The sequence below is a fragment of the Hemicordylus capensis genome, chromosome 1 (assembly GCF_027244095.1).
Source record: "Hemicordylus capensis ecotype Gifberg chromosome 1, rHemCap1.1.pri, whole genome shotgun sequence".
In the NCBI taxonomy this organism is placed as follows: domain Eukaryota; kingdom Metazoa; phylum Chordata; class Lepidosauria; order Squamata; family Cordylidae; genus Hemicordylus; species Hemicordylus capensis.
Window position 1 is genome coordinate 385,891,550 of NC_069657.1, and position 15,197 is coordinate 385,906,746.

At 42.1% G+C, this 15,197-nt stretch overlaps 1 protein-coding gene and 1 long non-coding RNA gene across 3 annotated transcripts in view; one reads left to right on the forward strand and one right to left on the reverse strand.

Moving 5' to 3' along the window:
- Window positions 1–15,197, forward strand: part of LOC128347233 (uncharacterized) — a 76,018-nt gene that overhangs the window by 58,503 nt on the left and 2,318 nt on the right. The window contains exons 3-5 of one of the 2 annotated variants that reach the window (XR_008317455.1): window positions 2,166–2,327; window positions 10,909–11,143; window positions 12,234–12,337. This is a non-coding gene — a long non-coding RNA (uncharacterized LOC128347233). The remainder of the gene's footprint in view (window positions 1–2,165; window positions 2,328–10,908; window positions 11,144–12,233; window positions 12,338–15,197) is intronic. The other variant, XR_008317454.1, reaches the window with a different exon arrangement.
- The window catches only part of PLD5 (phospholipase D family member 5), a 208,248-nt gene continuing 200,533 nt past the window's right edge, over window positions 7,483–15,197 (reverse strand). The window contains exon 11 of the mRNA XM_053301478.1: window positions 7,483–9,362. Coding sequence (XP_053157453.1) covers window positions 9,328–9,362 — 35 coding nt within the window. The 3' untranslated portion in view covers window positions 7,483–9,327. The remainder of the gene's footprint in view (window positions 9,363–15,197) is intronic.

Genomic DNA, 15,197 nt, shown 5'->3' on the forward strand with positions numbered 1-15,197 from the left:
GCGGCGGGGGCGGGGCGGCGACATGCAGGTGGAGGAGGAGGTCTGTCCTCAGGCAGGCAGCATGGTGCCCGGCTGAAGCCGCCGCCCCCCCCGGCACTCAGGCACGCCCCAAGCGAAACAAATTTTTTTGGAAGGAGTGGGGGTGGCACAGGGTGGGGGTCCATGTGGCATGGCAATTTTGCACCCCTCCCAAGTGGCGCCCAGGGCATGTGCCCTGCCTGTCCCCCCCGATTACGCCTCTGCCCAGCATATTCCAGGGTAAAATTAGGGTATTCGGCTAATTTCAGTGGTAGGATTGTCCATGGAAAATTTGGTATCTATAGGTCATCAAGAAATATGAATTTATTACCAACCAACCAACCAACCATTTTTTCAAAATACATAATAGATAACTTTTAAAAGGATTAGGTAAATTCACGATCAACACTGGAAAAAAAATCCAGATTCTTGGTTTACTGCCACATTCTGGTTGTGTGATAAATATAAAAGATGCAAAATTGAGAGTTGCAGAGCTTCCAGAGCCAGAATAATTGCATGCTAATTCTGGTAATATGAAGAATGAGGGAGGGGGTACACAGAATATTTACCTGAACCCAAGACTAGGTTTTTCTCAATGTTTATGGTATTATAAATCAGGAGGTCATCTTAAATTCAGAGTCTGTTTCTTTCGAGTAAATGCAGGTATCTCTCTACTATCTGTAACTTTAAGGGATCATCTTAAATTCAGAGTAGTCTTCAATTCAGGTAAATATGGTATGTCCTGAACAACTATTGAAATGCTGGATTAACTTTATGACCGCCCAGAGACTAGGGATGTGCACGGAACCACGGAGGCGTGGTCCGGCACTGGGGGGAGTGTGTCTTTAAGGGGGGGGATAGCACTCCCCCCCACCGCTCCCCCCCCCATGCTCTTCCCCCTCTGGTGCTGGACTTCCTTAAAACGTTCTTGGGGTGGCAGAGTTCTTTCCTGCTGCCCCTGCCCCCATCGTTGTCTTTAAAGTTAGCAAGCCGAAAAAGCTGGAGCCACGCATGTGCCCTTCGCAGCGTGCACGCGCTTGTTGCCGCCGCCGCACACGCTGCATACATCACAATGATGTATGTGGCGTGCGTGCCAGCGGCAACGACGAGCACACACTCGCCGCGAAGGGCGCATGCGTGGCTCCAGCTTTTTCGGTTTGCTAACTTTAAAGACGACGACGGGGGTAGGGGCGGCAGGGAGGAACTCTGCCGCCTCAAGAAAGTTTTAAGAAAGTCCAGTGCTGGAGGGGGAAGAGCGGCGGGGGGGGAAAGTCCTATCCCCCCCTTAGAGACACCCCCCCCGCCGAACCACCGGACCAGCCGAATTCCGGACCGGTCCAGAGGCCTTTCGTATGGCCCCAGACCGGTCCGTGCACACTCCTACCAGACACGCAAGTTTCTGCGGGGTATAAATTTGAGTAAATAAATAAATAAAATTTATATTAGTTTTGTGCATTTTTAAAGAGCTGTTGCACCTCAACATTTCATGTGAAATACAACCCATCTTTTTTATTTAAACCAATGATTTATTTGATACAAAGCAGTCTGGAATAGAGTGGGGTTTTTTCCTGGCTAAATTTCTCTGCTATTGCTAATAACACAGAAGCATGGGCAAAAAGTGGGGTGGGGGTGAAATAGTAATCTTAATCTGGCAACAGGTCTCTGGAAACATCCATACAAAAACAATTAAGAATGTGTACTCTTAGGTCTCCCCTCTTTACAGATTCTACATCAGTGGATTCTGTGCATCATCGGACTTGGGATATTTAGATTGCTTCATTTGTGAATGCAGCAGACCACTGTATATGTTCCTTTTAAAGGCCAAGTATATTACTTATGGCTGATGTTCCTGGTGCAATTTTAAATGCTCTGCCTTTTTAATTAGCAGGCAAGAAATGCTAATTGTATTGGTTCCAGATTTTTGTTGCCAGTAGCATTAAGCAAAAGTGTTAAGGTAGCCAAGTTCTAAAGGCATGTAGGTGGGATTAATTAAAACTCAATTGTATGGAACGTATTGGCTAAAATAAAGTCATTAATTTCTTGGCGTTGTCTTGTCTGGGGATTCAGGAAGCTGATAGTAAAGGAGAAATGTTAAAGGGATACTTTTAAAAGAGGTCTGCAAGGAAATGTGTTGCTGTGTTTTGCAGGAAATGTCCCACCAAGTACAGCTCTCCTCCAGTGTCTTGTATGTTCTGGCAAATGCTCAGGGTATCCCTCTATTGACTCCTCTGCCAGTCATCCACTCTACTCTGTTCCTTCCCTTGTCTCTTCTTCGACACGTGACCCGCTCTTCACCAAAGAGTAAACAGGTGAGACACTCAACATGGAGCAGAACTGCTGGGTGCATGTGAAGGTCTTAGGGCAAGAGACCCTGCTGCATAGGAATAACTTATCAGAAAAACCACAGTTCCTGCCATATACAAAAGAGACAAAAATGTTGACTGTTTCCCACTTGCTGACTTATGGTTTCCAAAAGGAAATGAGCAGTGCCAGCTTATTGCCTTTTTCTGCCCCACCCCACCCCTCACAGGTGGGTGCTGATGCTACCCCACTACTCACTGGCCCTTTTTCTTCCTTGCTGGCCTCACCTTCTGGGGTAAGGTTGTGGTTGTAATCATTTAGCAGTTTTGTCCATCAGCCTTTCTTTGCTGCTGCTTCTACAGCATCATTGCCCCACCATGCTGATTCTCCCCTCTAGGATCAGGCTTGTCTGCTTTGTCTAAATGTGGGAGATATAGAGGATACATTTGGTGTTGGAGGAGAGAGATAGGAATTTATCATCATCGCACAGCTAATTCTGGCTGAAACTTCTCAGCTCTGCCTGTGCTTCAGAAGCTCTCTGCTAAGAAGGGGAGAGCTGGTCTTGAGGAGCATGAATTGTCCTCTTTTGATTAGCAGGCTTTGCCCTGGTTTGCATTTGGATGGGTGAGTCTATCTGAGGATATACTCACCTGTCTGTCAGCTGGCCTCACAGTTAGGGTAGAGGTGGTGGCTACTTCACCCACCTACAGCCTCGGCCATCAATAGTCCCCTGTAAGATATTCCCCTTTAGGGATGGGACTGTTGTTTGGTGTAAGAGCATGTGCTTGCATCCAGAAGGGCCTAATTTCACTACGTAGCATCTCCAGGTAGGGTTAGGAGAGACTCCTGCCTAAACCTTGGAGAAGCCGCTGCCAGACAATATGGACAGTACTGAGGTAGATGCAGGGGTGGAGCCACCATTGGGCGAATGGGTTCAAAGAACCTGGGCCACTGCCCCCAAGGGCCACGCCTCACGGCCCCAGACACGCCCCCCCGCATCTGACATCAGACACTGGGGGCATTATTTCGCTCCCAGACGGGGCTGTGCAGCCCCATTTGGGACCAAAATTGTCCTGTGCTGTGTTGGCAGTGCTGTCGGAGTAGTCTCCCTGCCTTTTAAAGGACCCCATTTGGGAGGGAGACCATGTCCCTGTGTTTGACGTCAGACATGGGGGGCGTGGCTAGCCAGTCTCCTGTGTCTGATGTCAGATGCATGACAACAGTAGCATTCACCCTCTAGCATGACAACAGTGCACGGGGAAGAGGACTGGGGGAATTGGACTCAGGCCCCCGTCATGTTCCTGCAGAGCCTCCTAACATGACTGCTTTGTTAGTTTGGGTGTCAGCTTCTGTCTTGAAATATTCCACTGGTTTAAGTGGCCCATTTGTACAGTGCACTTTTATTATGGACAGCTGCATATACCACAAACATTGTATTAAAGCATGTTTGTGAGACTGTGCGAGGAGTGGCCAGAGAGAAGCATACAGCCAGAGGTAGAACTAGATCTTCACAATAGTTCTCTTTTACATGCTGCACATATGAATTAGTCCCCCCCCCCCATTTTCCAGTATATGTCCAAGTGTCCTGATTTATCATTCTACCTAGAAAATGAAAATGATTACATTTCATTTTTTATTAGAGAATTGCCTTGACAAGTAATGACAGGAGATGCTGTAGAGCTGCTTTGTCAAAGTGATGTAAAAAAACAAGGTACACAAAATTTTTATTATACTGTGGCAGATGCCAAATTGCCCGCCAAGGCATTAAACTCACTTTTGTTTTTACATTTTTGTCAGGCAAAGAAGTCCTATTCTTGTCAATGGCAATTAATCTCACTTCAGACAAAATAGTCTGTTGAAAGCAATCTTAATTTGGTCAAAGCATACACTGACTCACATACAGTGCAGAGTGCCACCCATGGAAGGGCTGGGCATGCACACTGTCTATGTTCATCCCCAAATTGCATCCTTGCATACAATGTACTCACTGAGCCTCCGTGGTTCCTAAGTGTTGCGCAATAGCTACCATTCCCATTGGGAACTGGAGGCTCATTGCTGCGGCAACTGTACAATTCTAAGGAGCCCTGGAGGCTCTGTGAGGTTGCCAGATACAAGGACACAATCTGGGGATAAACGGAGGGAGTGCATGCCCAGCCCTTCCATGGGTGGTGTGCTGTGCTATATGTGAGTCATTGAGTTCTGATCCAAAGTCATCCTGTAAGAAGAATTTAGTAGGTTTCTTGCATCTTTATTGGAGTTTCTCCAGTTCCAGGAGAGGAGTTCCTGATTTCTAGGCTGCAAAGAGCGCTAGAGCAGAAGCCCCCTGCTGTGGTATGTACATGTTATTTGAGTCAGGTCTGTTGATAATATCCTGAAAAATATTCACTTCCAATAATCCACTCCCTAGACTACCAACTTTATACTCCAGTTTTGGAGAAACAGTACAGAACATTCAACAAGGAGGATAATTTAACAACTTGCCTCAAAAACAAACAAACAAACAAACAAACAAACAAAAAATCTTGGATGTAGGTGAGAAATAATTTTACTCACAAAACCTGACCAAAGAAATGTGTGATCTGAGAATCAAGGTGGATGTGACAGAGGAAATCAATGAAAGAGCCACCTCACCTGTTTTAATGAGTAATAGCCGTGGAACTATGGGAACAGAAGAATGGCAGCAGAGGGAGAGAGGAGGAGCAGCCTTTTTACCAAAGGTAAAGAAAGGGAGTTTCCAGCTATCGAACCATCTAGTCCTAAATATATTACCTGGAAGTAAGTCTAGTGAAAGGAATAATTGGACAATGCATATTAAGTTATATAACTTTGATTCTGGAAGCATTTTTACTTTTCTGTTTTCATGTTTGAAATTATATAAATATATATATATATATATATATATATATATATATATATATATATATATATATATATTTTCCCCCCCACCCACGCCAAGGCAGCATGTTAAAAGTGTAATCAAATAGTGCATTTGATTCTGGAAGCATTTTTACTTTTCTGTTTTCATGTTTGAAATTATATATATATATATATATATATATATATATATATATATATATATATATATATTTTCCCCACCCACGCCAAGGCAGCATGTTAAAAGTGTAATCAAATAGTGCATACATTTGTGTGAAATGGTTATCACAGATCAGTTACCACGAACAGAGCCTTTTCACATGAATACACTATTTGTCAATGGAGGTGACTAACTGATATATTTATCATTTGATAACTATGATTTTAAATGGCTTGTGAATTGGCCCAGATATAATTATGGTGGAGCAGGAGATAGTGCAGATTATAATTCAGAGATATGAGCATAATAGATAGGAAAAAAATTCTACTGAAATACCACAGGGACTTATTAAAAAAGGTGTACATACACATTGTTTCTCTCCTAGATGGTGTAATCATGGACCGCTACATTCACTCTTAGATCTAGTCTGCTCTTCCATTTTCTGACATTAGAACAGTGCCCTGGGTACACATGCAGCTGAGCCTTTCTAGGCAAGCACAGCCATGACTTCTGCCTCCTGCTTCAAAAGAACTTCTCTGTGCCATTATGCATTTCCAGCTAGCTTCTTTTATAGCTTATTCTATTTGGTTCATACATTCCCCATAACCAGTGCTCGACTTACATGGTGGAAAAGGAGTACGGGCCCCTCCAACCACCATACAGATACCAATGTAAACTAGGTGCTTCACCCAAATACCTAATTGTACGGAGACCTGGTTCAAGTGATCTTGCTCCTCCTCCATTTTGTGTGGGTGGAGGAAAAGGGGGATCATGTGGACTGGGCATCTGTGGAACATCTGGTTCACACTAAATATTACTTGCAACTGAGACGCACATCATGATTTGCACTTATGATTTAGCTTGTACAGCTTGCTATTTACTTTGAGAAACATCTACTTAGATATTTTGGTATTTTATTCTTAATACAAAATTTGGTACTGTCACAATACCCCCCCCCCTTTTTTGCTCTTCCTTTGCTTAAAAAGGGGGTAGTAATTCTGTCCTCATTACATTCTTTAACAGCACCTTGTAGGATTTCATTTAAAACTGCAAGAATCTTGAAATGAAATGAAAAGGCATAATAATTTACTGAAATATGATTCTTTTTATTTCTGTGAAGTAAAAAGAAAGTTATTCTGCTTGGCATGAAAACTTTCATTTGGAAATAACACCGGATCTAACAAAATGCCGTGTGAAATACATTCAGTGTAGTATCAGGAATTATTGGATATCAAAGCAATGGGAAAATATGCCAGTGACACTTCAGCAGTAAAATCAATATATACATAGCTTTAAGTCAATGCATTACACAATATTACACAAAATCAATATATTGATTTAGTGTTATGTTATTGGTAACTTAGTTTGCAGCAGTAGAAATATACCCACAGTCCCCTTCCTCTTCAAAATTCAGCATCAAAATTCCTCTTCAAAATTCAGTATTCTGGTGACTTCAGTCAGTCAATGGTTTTTCAGGTATGAAAGCTACAGATACTTCTACATCAGTCCATTCCTTTTATTATTTGGTATTTCCATTTTTCTTCAAACAGCATATTGATCTTTGGTTACATTAGTAACACTGTAAACAATGGGCCTAGTCCACAACCAGCTCCTGCCACTATGACTTCAAAGGAGTCAGGATTGAACCCACTAGCCCTGATCCAGTGTACCAAGGGTCCAAAAGGGAGCTCCATGTCCTTTGCCCTGTTACTGCCGAGTTCTCTTTAGACAAAGGGAACCCAGATTATGGCCATTGCCCACTTCTGCCTCCTTCCTCCGACTGGGTTATGTGCTTGCAGGATAGGAGCCCTGCACATAAATCCTGGGTGCTGGATGAGAATTCCTTCCCTCTCTACCAACTGTATCTTTCCCCAGTTGTGATAAGGAAGATCCTTGAGGAAAAACCTGTCACTGCTCACAGGGCTCTCTAACTTGATCATGGCACACACGTGCTGCAGTTAAGAAAGAATGGCAAGGAGTCAAAGAAGCACAAAACATCTTGAGAAGAAGCTTCTCAAACAATATACCTTTGCAAACAGCCACTCCCATGCTGCATAGTAAACTGCTTTTCAAACTGAAGGGAGTTTCAAAAGCAATTTGTGATATGGAATGGGAGCCAGCTGTTCTAAGTGGGTGGGGGTGGGACTGGAGGATGTAAAAATCCCACTGGAAGTGAGCTCAAGCAGTTGAAGCAGCCCTTTTGGATCCCCGAGAACTTTTTTTTTTAAATGCCTCACATTTTCAAGAGTACCTGGCCATATAAAACCTGTATTTTTTTCATTTAAGATTATCTCTTTTGCAGTGTAAATGAAGTAGAATCATTTTAGCAGTAAGCCTGTTTCTACTCTATAAGTTCCTTGCATTGATTATGTATAGTTTTTTACATGGGACAAAGCTGATACCACTTTGTGTCTGTGACAATGCCTAATAGCAATTACTGGGCTTATACCATCCACCTCTTATATCAAAGAAAACGGTCTTGCACCATCATGTCTGATAAGTAGGACTGGAACATATTTGATTATTTGAACAAATGCAGCATGAACGTAGAGAAAGCTTATGACTCTGCCAATGGCCATTCTTGTACAGCCCTACTGAATTATGCAAGTGTCCCCAGGATCCGGTAAGGCCTCTAGTTCCATTGATACAAAACCATTGATGTTACAAACACATAGATCACTGACTCGTGTATTGCTGTGAACCAAGCCCACTGTCTTGCAGGAAACACATTTCCTGCCATTTTTTAAAAAAATGTCTTGGTACAACCGTGCTTTGTAATTAATTTAACTAATATAATTAATCTGTTATTAGTACCACATGTTCCTTGGTTGCATTTTATGCAGACAACAAAGAGAACAAAGATGGAATCATGCATCATTACAAAAAAAGGAGTACAAAACATTCAGTATTCCAGTATTAAAGCATTTATAGTGCATAGACATTCATATAAGGTTATATCATAAAAACAAATGAGTCATACAAGCATGCAGCTGTTGCCCTGTGTTTAATTCTTAGAAGGCATAGCACACAGATTACTCAAATGCAAATTGGGTTAATTCAAAATGCCTTGCAACAACTGCCTTGCCGTGGCAAAATTTAATTCTCTTGCTTGCACTAGAAAATTTATCTATACAATAGGCTTAAGCAATGCCATTACTGTATGTGTACCGTATGTGTGATGGAGAGCAAAGTTAGAAAGGGAAGACTGTATAAGGCTTTTTCCCAAGTAAGTAAAATATTGAGGCACACTGACTGACATCCGAATGCTGCGAACGTGCTTCTAACAACAGTGTGCATGCAGCACTAATCCCTGTGTTTCTAAAATGTGTGTGCCCTTGCTCAGTGGTGCAGCTATTTTTTGGTGCCCTCCTTGTGCTCTGGGAGCACTCTGTTATAGCAAAAACATGACTCTGAGCATCAGGGGTGTTGTGTTCACAGAGTATTTCTGGAGTGTGGGGAGAGCACCAGAGTTGTGCTCTTGCACAAGAGTGCCTGTACTTCAAAAGGATAGAGCTAGCACTGCATACATGCTGCTGTTAGAACACACACAGACAGTGTTAGTCAGGATGTCAGCTGCTGTGTTCTTCTTCGGTCTGCTTCAGAAACAAAAAGAACCAGGATTTAAGGATTGAGACTAGACTGCAGGGTCATGCAGGCCTTCCCAATGCACCTTTCCCATCTGCTGAATTTCCATCAGCCCTACCTGGTTGACATTGCCAACCCAAGGTTAGAATGAAACCAGGAACACTCCAAAACTCACTTTGAAAACTGAAACAGTCAGTGGGCTATTCATGATCTCAACTCTGATTCCAGTAATATGTCCACATTGAGCTTTCAAGAATAACACTGCATCCTTATCATGTCTATTCACTCTGTACAGTAGCCATGCAGTTTTGAAAAGGGGTTTAGACAGCTCTTTAACACTGGAGGAATAGGAAATCAATAGTACTACATTATATAGTATGTACAAAACATTACTCACCCTGTAAATCCTGTGGGATGATTCTTGCTATTTTCAAATAGAAGTGGATGGGACAAATAGAAGTGGGTGGAACAATCAGACATTTTTGTCTTAAAAGGGGTACTGTGGTATGTCTATTATGCTTCTCAGATTTTCTAAGCTACTAAATTCAAATGCATATCATAGCAATACTCAAAAGAATTCCTAATTGTTGCAGTTTGCAATCCATCAAGTGCTAGATGGTATCAGAGTCATCATTCACTCACTGGATGTCTTTAGACAACCTAGCTTCACCTGGATCCCATCATGGATCTCATTATAGTGACCTTATTATAATAATGCAACAGACACATAAACCTGTTAGTTAAATCTTATTTTCACTTGATCTGTCTTGAGCCAAAAAGGGATAAGGGTATATTCCTGAGGTAGCATATAAATGAGATCTCTGTCTTAGGTAGCTATTACAGCATTTGAGCAAGAATACACTTTTCAGGGATGTATCTGAAACTCTATAACAGCTACTACTACAGAAGTCTGCATTAGACACTGTCTTCATTGCATTTCAGCCAGTGTGTGAGTTTGTGTGTGCTCCTTGCCAGAAGAAGCAGAAGTAATGTGGCATAAGTAAAGACAATGGAACATGGGGGAAATCCAACTTTGCAACTCCCAAATGAAATAAATAAATAAAATCCTGATTTTGGTTTTAAGTTCATACAGTGGCTGTGTGGACAGGTTTTCATTCAAATTATGATTAGAAACTGACTGCTTAAGATTATTAGAAAATTGGCATTTATAAAACATGAAATTTACAATAAGGCTGATGCAAGGAGTAGGTGAGAATGAAGTGGAGAAGAATGAAACAAAGTTCTTACAACCTTTTATGAAATTTAGACTAAAGGTTTAGACTACTAACACCTTTAAAAATTTAAGTTGGGGAATTATTGCCCCATAGATAGAAGGAACTCATCTCAAAGACACAAAATTATGTAATCAGGTATATAATCAAGGAAGGAGGAACCAAATGAGTTACACTCCACTGAAAATATGGAGTTGATGCAGAAGTCCTTGGTTTCTATTTTACTAGAAAGGCCTGTAGGAGAACCATACTAAAACAGAGCCATCTCTGAGTAGAGGTCACTCTCCAGTTCCCTGCAGATGTACTTGGATTCTCCTGTATATGCTTACAATAGTATCTTAGTTAAAATTACAGAAGTTCTGAGTTTTTTTCCAATGCAATCTAATAAATATTAATTAACACATTAATTTCCTTAGTATATCCTGACAAGCAAATGCAAGTACAATTATTCTAAAACCAGTATGGAATAGCAAACACAGTGTTTGCTGTGTACTGACAAGGCAGCTGTGAGTTTTCCAGATAATATCAGAATTTGCAGATGCTATGTAAATTAAGAATGCAGTGTTCCAAATGATTCTTACTTGACTGAAATCAAAATGCTACAACAGTAGCCTCAGAAGACTCTGTTATAGTCCCCATTATCTGGAATAGAAAGAATTATCTGATCATTCTACGAATAATTGATTTTTAAAGAATGCACCATGTCTGATTCATAATTGATGTGTCGATCTCTTGCAGAATGATGAAGTCAGGAAATAAAGAAACCATGAACTAGAAGCAAAAAAGATCTTTAGAAGGGAGCAGCAAATAACTACAGCAAAAAGGCACCTTTTACTGAGCAACCAGAAGATACCTTATGCAGATCACCTGGAGGTTGGTGCCCAGTATTGATCTTGCTTATGGTTTATAAGGCTTGAAATTGCTACTGAGTCCTACAACAGTTCATAGACACAATTCATCTTCACACACAGAGGTATGTTAAAAGGTAAAAGTGCATAACTGTGGAAACCAAACAGAATCAAGTCAGCTAGCAGAAGTGCTGCATGCAGCAATAGGCACACCTTTGAAGTAGAGAAGCAAACATGCAAGGTTCCAAAGCCTGAAACTGGAGAGACACCATGAGACACATTTTAGAAAGTGTGCTGCCCCTTAGAACAGAATTGTTAAAAACAACTGTGCAAGACAATAATTTTTTAACCATCACCTGGTAAGGGACTTTTTGCCTGGTCAAGACTTACTGTGCTAGCAAGTACGGTATATCTAAATAACTCGGTAGAAAGACAGTTGTGGCTTTGCAGTCATTACTGTTGCAGTTGAATATAATGATAAACATGTTTACAGTCATGGTGTGATCCCATGAACTGCCCCACTGGCAATACAGAACATGAAATAATCAAGATTTGTTGTGGTAGCTATTGCCAAAATGCTAGTGCTGCCATGCTTGTGAATATACAAGCTATATGTATTTATTTGGTAGGGTCCAGGACTTGTAAGGAAACTGCACTCAGAATTCTTAGTCTTAGGGGTGGTTCACACGATCATCCCAGGAGGGCTGGGAGGGTGTGGGGGTGGGGGGAGGCTGCACTTAGCCTACCTTTCCCCCAGATGACCAAACTGTCCATCCACAGCGTACCTCCTGCACGCCCACACAGGCAGCCCTGCTCCATGCAGCTCTGTGAAGCACGGAGCAGGGCAGAGGGATCCGGGTCCGGAACTTGCTGTTCTGGCCTCCGGACATCCCTCAGTGCAATGTGCATAGGCACTCTGTGCGCCTATCTCTGTGACTCCTCGGGCTGCACACAGCCTAAAGAGTCTCATGATAACTAGTAGCCAGGCCAAGGGTGTGAGAGCACTCTTGACCTTGTCTAAAAGCTGGATTTGTTAATGGGGTTAGGCGGGCAGAGAGCAGAGGGATCCACAAGAATCCCTCCGCTTCTCACAACCAGCCGAACACTGCTTGGGGCAGCCCAGGCATGGTTAGGCTGGTTGAACAGCCTCTTATTGTATTAATATGCATTTATAAATGACTAAAGGAACCCAAGGTAATATATTAAATCTTTCAGTCACCAGAATGAGACAAGTCACAATCAAATAATTTAAAGAAGGGAGACATTTGGTGCAGTATGAATGCCTGGCGCAGTATCTAATGACAGTACAGAAAACCATGGTAAGGAGGAGACACCTATGGGAGAGGCAAGGTAAAGGTTGGGAATGCTTTATTTAGAAAATGAGATTAACATACTCTGAAGTACCCTGGTTTCCTTTATATTTCCTGTAGTTTAAGAAACATCTAAATAAATCATACCGTATTTAGGAGAGCTGGTCTTGTAATAGCAAACATGGTGTCCCTTTTGCTATGCACCCTAGTTTGCATTTGAATGGGAGACTACATGTGTGCACTGTAAGATATTCCTTTCAGAGGGATGAGGCTGCTCTGGGAAGAGCATCTGAATGATTCCAAATTCTCTCCCTGGCATCCCCAGATAGGGCTGAGAGACCCCTGCCTGTAATCTTGGAGAAACCACAGCCAGTTTGTGTAGACAGTACTGAGCTAGATAGACCAATGATCTGACTTGGTAGAAGGTAACATCCTATGTTCCCATGTACCTGAATCAAAGACTGTTTTCCCCCAAGTTCTTTGATATTAGAATTTGAGGAGGTCATCTTAAATTTAGGGTACTCCTCCTTCTGAGTAAATAGTATAACCTGAATTTCATCCATATTTTTAAAGGGAGGGTCATCTTAAACTCAGGGTCATCTTCTATTTGAGTAAATACAGTATGGCTAACATGCTAAAATGGAATCAAGAACGGTTTTGTAATCTGATTGTTTAAAGACAAATGAGTTATTCCATATTAAGGAAAGGAAAGAAAGATATTAGAGGGAAACAAAGAAGTATAGAAATATTCTTGAAAAGGATAAATATTTAGTGGCAAAATCCATTTGCAGAAGCAACATCCAAAAATGCGAAAAGGAATTATTAGATTCTATGACAGAAGAAAGAGGCAGAGGTCTCCCTGGGTTAAGTCCTGCCTCCAGTAGGGTTTGTTATATTCATAAATGTTTTGTAGTAGGAACTGGATATTACGTCTATTAAATTAAATCTATAAGTACAGAACTTATCTATGTCTAGCCATGTGTTTAATGTTTGTGTTCTGTCAAGCTAAGGTAACTTTGACTGTTTAGTCTATTTCCCAGTCAACAGGATGCAAATTAAACATAGGCTTAGATGTAGCAAAGAGGAAGCATGGGGTATAAGCTATGATATAACTGGTTGAACATTCTCTGCTGGAAGGATTTGGGGGTCACAGCAGATGAAGTGTGCATTAATTAGTGTGATGCTGTGCAACAAAAGACAAATGCCCTATTGACACTGCCAGAAGAACTGGATTCAACACTTAGGCTGCAATTATTTGCATATTTACCTGGGAATAAATTCCATCAATCCCATTAGGATGTCAGCCCCTAATCCAACTGGTCATACCATGACCCCTGAGTGTACTCAGGTAGATCTTTGGAACCTAGTCATTATAGACATGCACACAACCATTGTTGACAGGCAGCCGAGTGGGGAGGGCAAGATCCAGTTTTCCTCCCCCCCCCGCAGATGAGCAAGGGCCATGTGTGGGATGCACGATCTGTACTGTGCTCAGCAGTGCAGAGTTTTGGAGGCCAGGAAAACTAGTTCTAGCCTCCGGGAACCTCAAAATGCACCATGCGAGCATTGTGGTCCCCCATGAGTCAGCCATGCTAGGCACCCAACTGACACTGTGTATGCTTGGGCTGTGTGCAGCAGCTTCCAATCCAGGTTAAAGGCTGGGTTGAAAGGCCTCAATCCTGGCACTGCACATGAGCAGCCCAACCCAGGTTGGGCTGCTCTAGCTGGGGTTGGGCTGCTCGTGTGCACAGCTTCATTAAATTCTCTCTAGAAAGACTGTTGAGGAAGACTTTGGTCAAAACCTATTCAAGTGTGTTTTAATCCTTGCTGTTGCTCAGAGTGAATGTATAGACTTCAGCCAACATCCAGACTAATGCTGTGTTTGCACAAGAAAGCTCCACTAGTGCAATACAGTTGCAACATTCGTGTGCAAAACATATAAGAGGTTTCACAGCAGGAAGCATGACACTGTGTTGCACAAGTGTAAACATGTTTGTGCTTGTGCAACACTAATCTGGAATGCAAGCTCCTGATGTAGTGCATCCGGCTAGCACATGCTTCTGTAAGCACAGCATTAGTCCGGATGTTGGCCTTTGATTTTGCCTAGGAGACATTTACAGAATACATTTGGATTCTGATCTAATAACTGTTGCCTACCATTTTAGGACTAAATTAGAAGGCTGTGTTTTTACCTTTTGGTTAATCTTATGCCTGTTACTCACTGTGACCTCTAAGCAAGTATAGTGTAAAGTTAAACTATGGGGAAATAGTGGGCTGTTCTGCACTCAAGATCTTGCCAGCTCTTCTGATCATGGGGAGACGGCAGTCTCAAGGGCCAATTCACATTATCATCAGTGTGTGCAGCCATGTTCCCTGTAACTGGGATTCTCAGATGTTGTTGACTAAATTTCCATCATCTCCAACTGCATGGCCATTGGCTGGGGATTATGAGAGCTATAGTCAAAACATCTGGGAATCCCTATTACAGGGAACACTGGTGTACAGCGACTGTCTGAAAAGCCTACGCATGTCGACTCTTGGCCCAAGATAGGTAGGATGTATGTATCACTGTTATGCATGGGATTTAGCTCTTGAAATGGCATCACAAATGTATTTTCTGAGCAATTTCCGAGTTGTGTCAAAAGCTGTATCCTGAAGGGGGGAGGGAAATGTGCCCACAATCAGCTCACACGATAAGCAGAGAGCCACATTCCTGATAGTTCTGAGAAGTGACTCTCAGCCGGTCACAGAGCTGGGGTGCAGCTGAGCAAGTATTCCTTGATGTTATTGGACTTGGATTTGTCAACTCACACTTGCTTTTGATTATAATGAAAGCATCTGTATAAGGGACAGTCAATAATTGTATCTT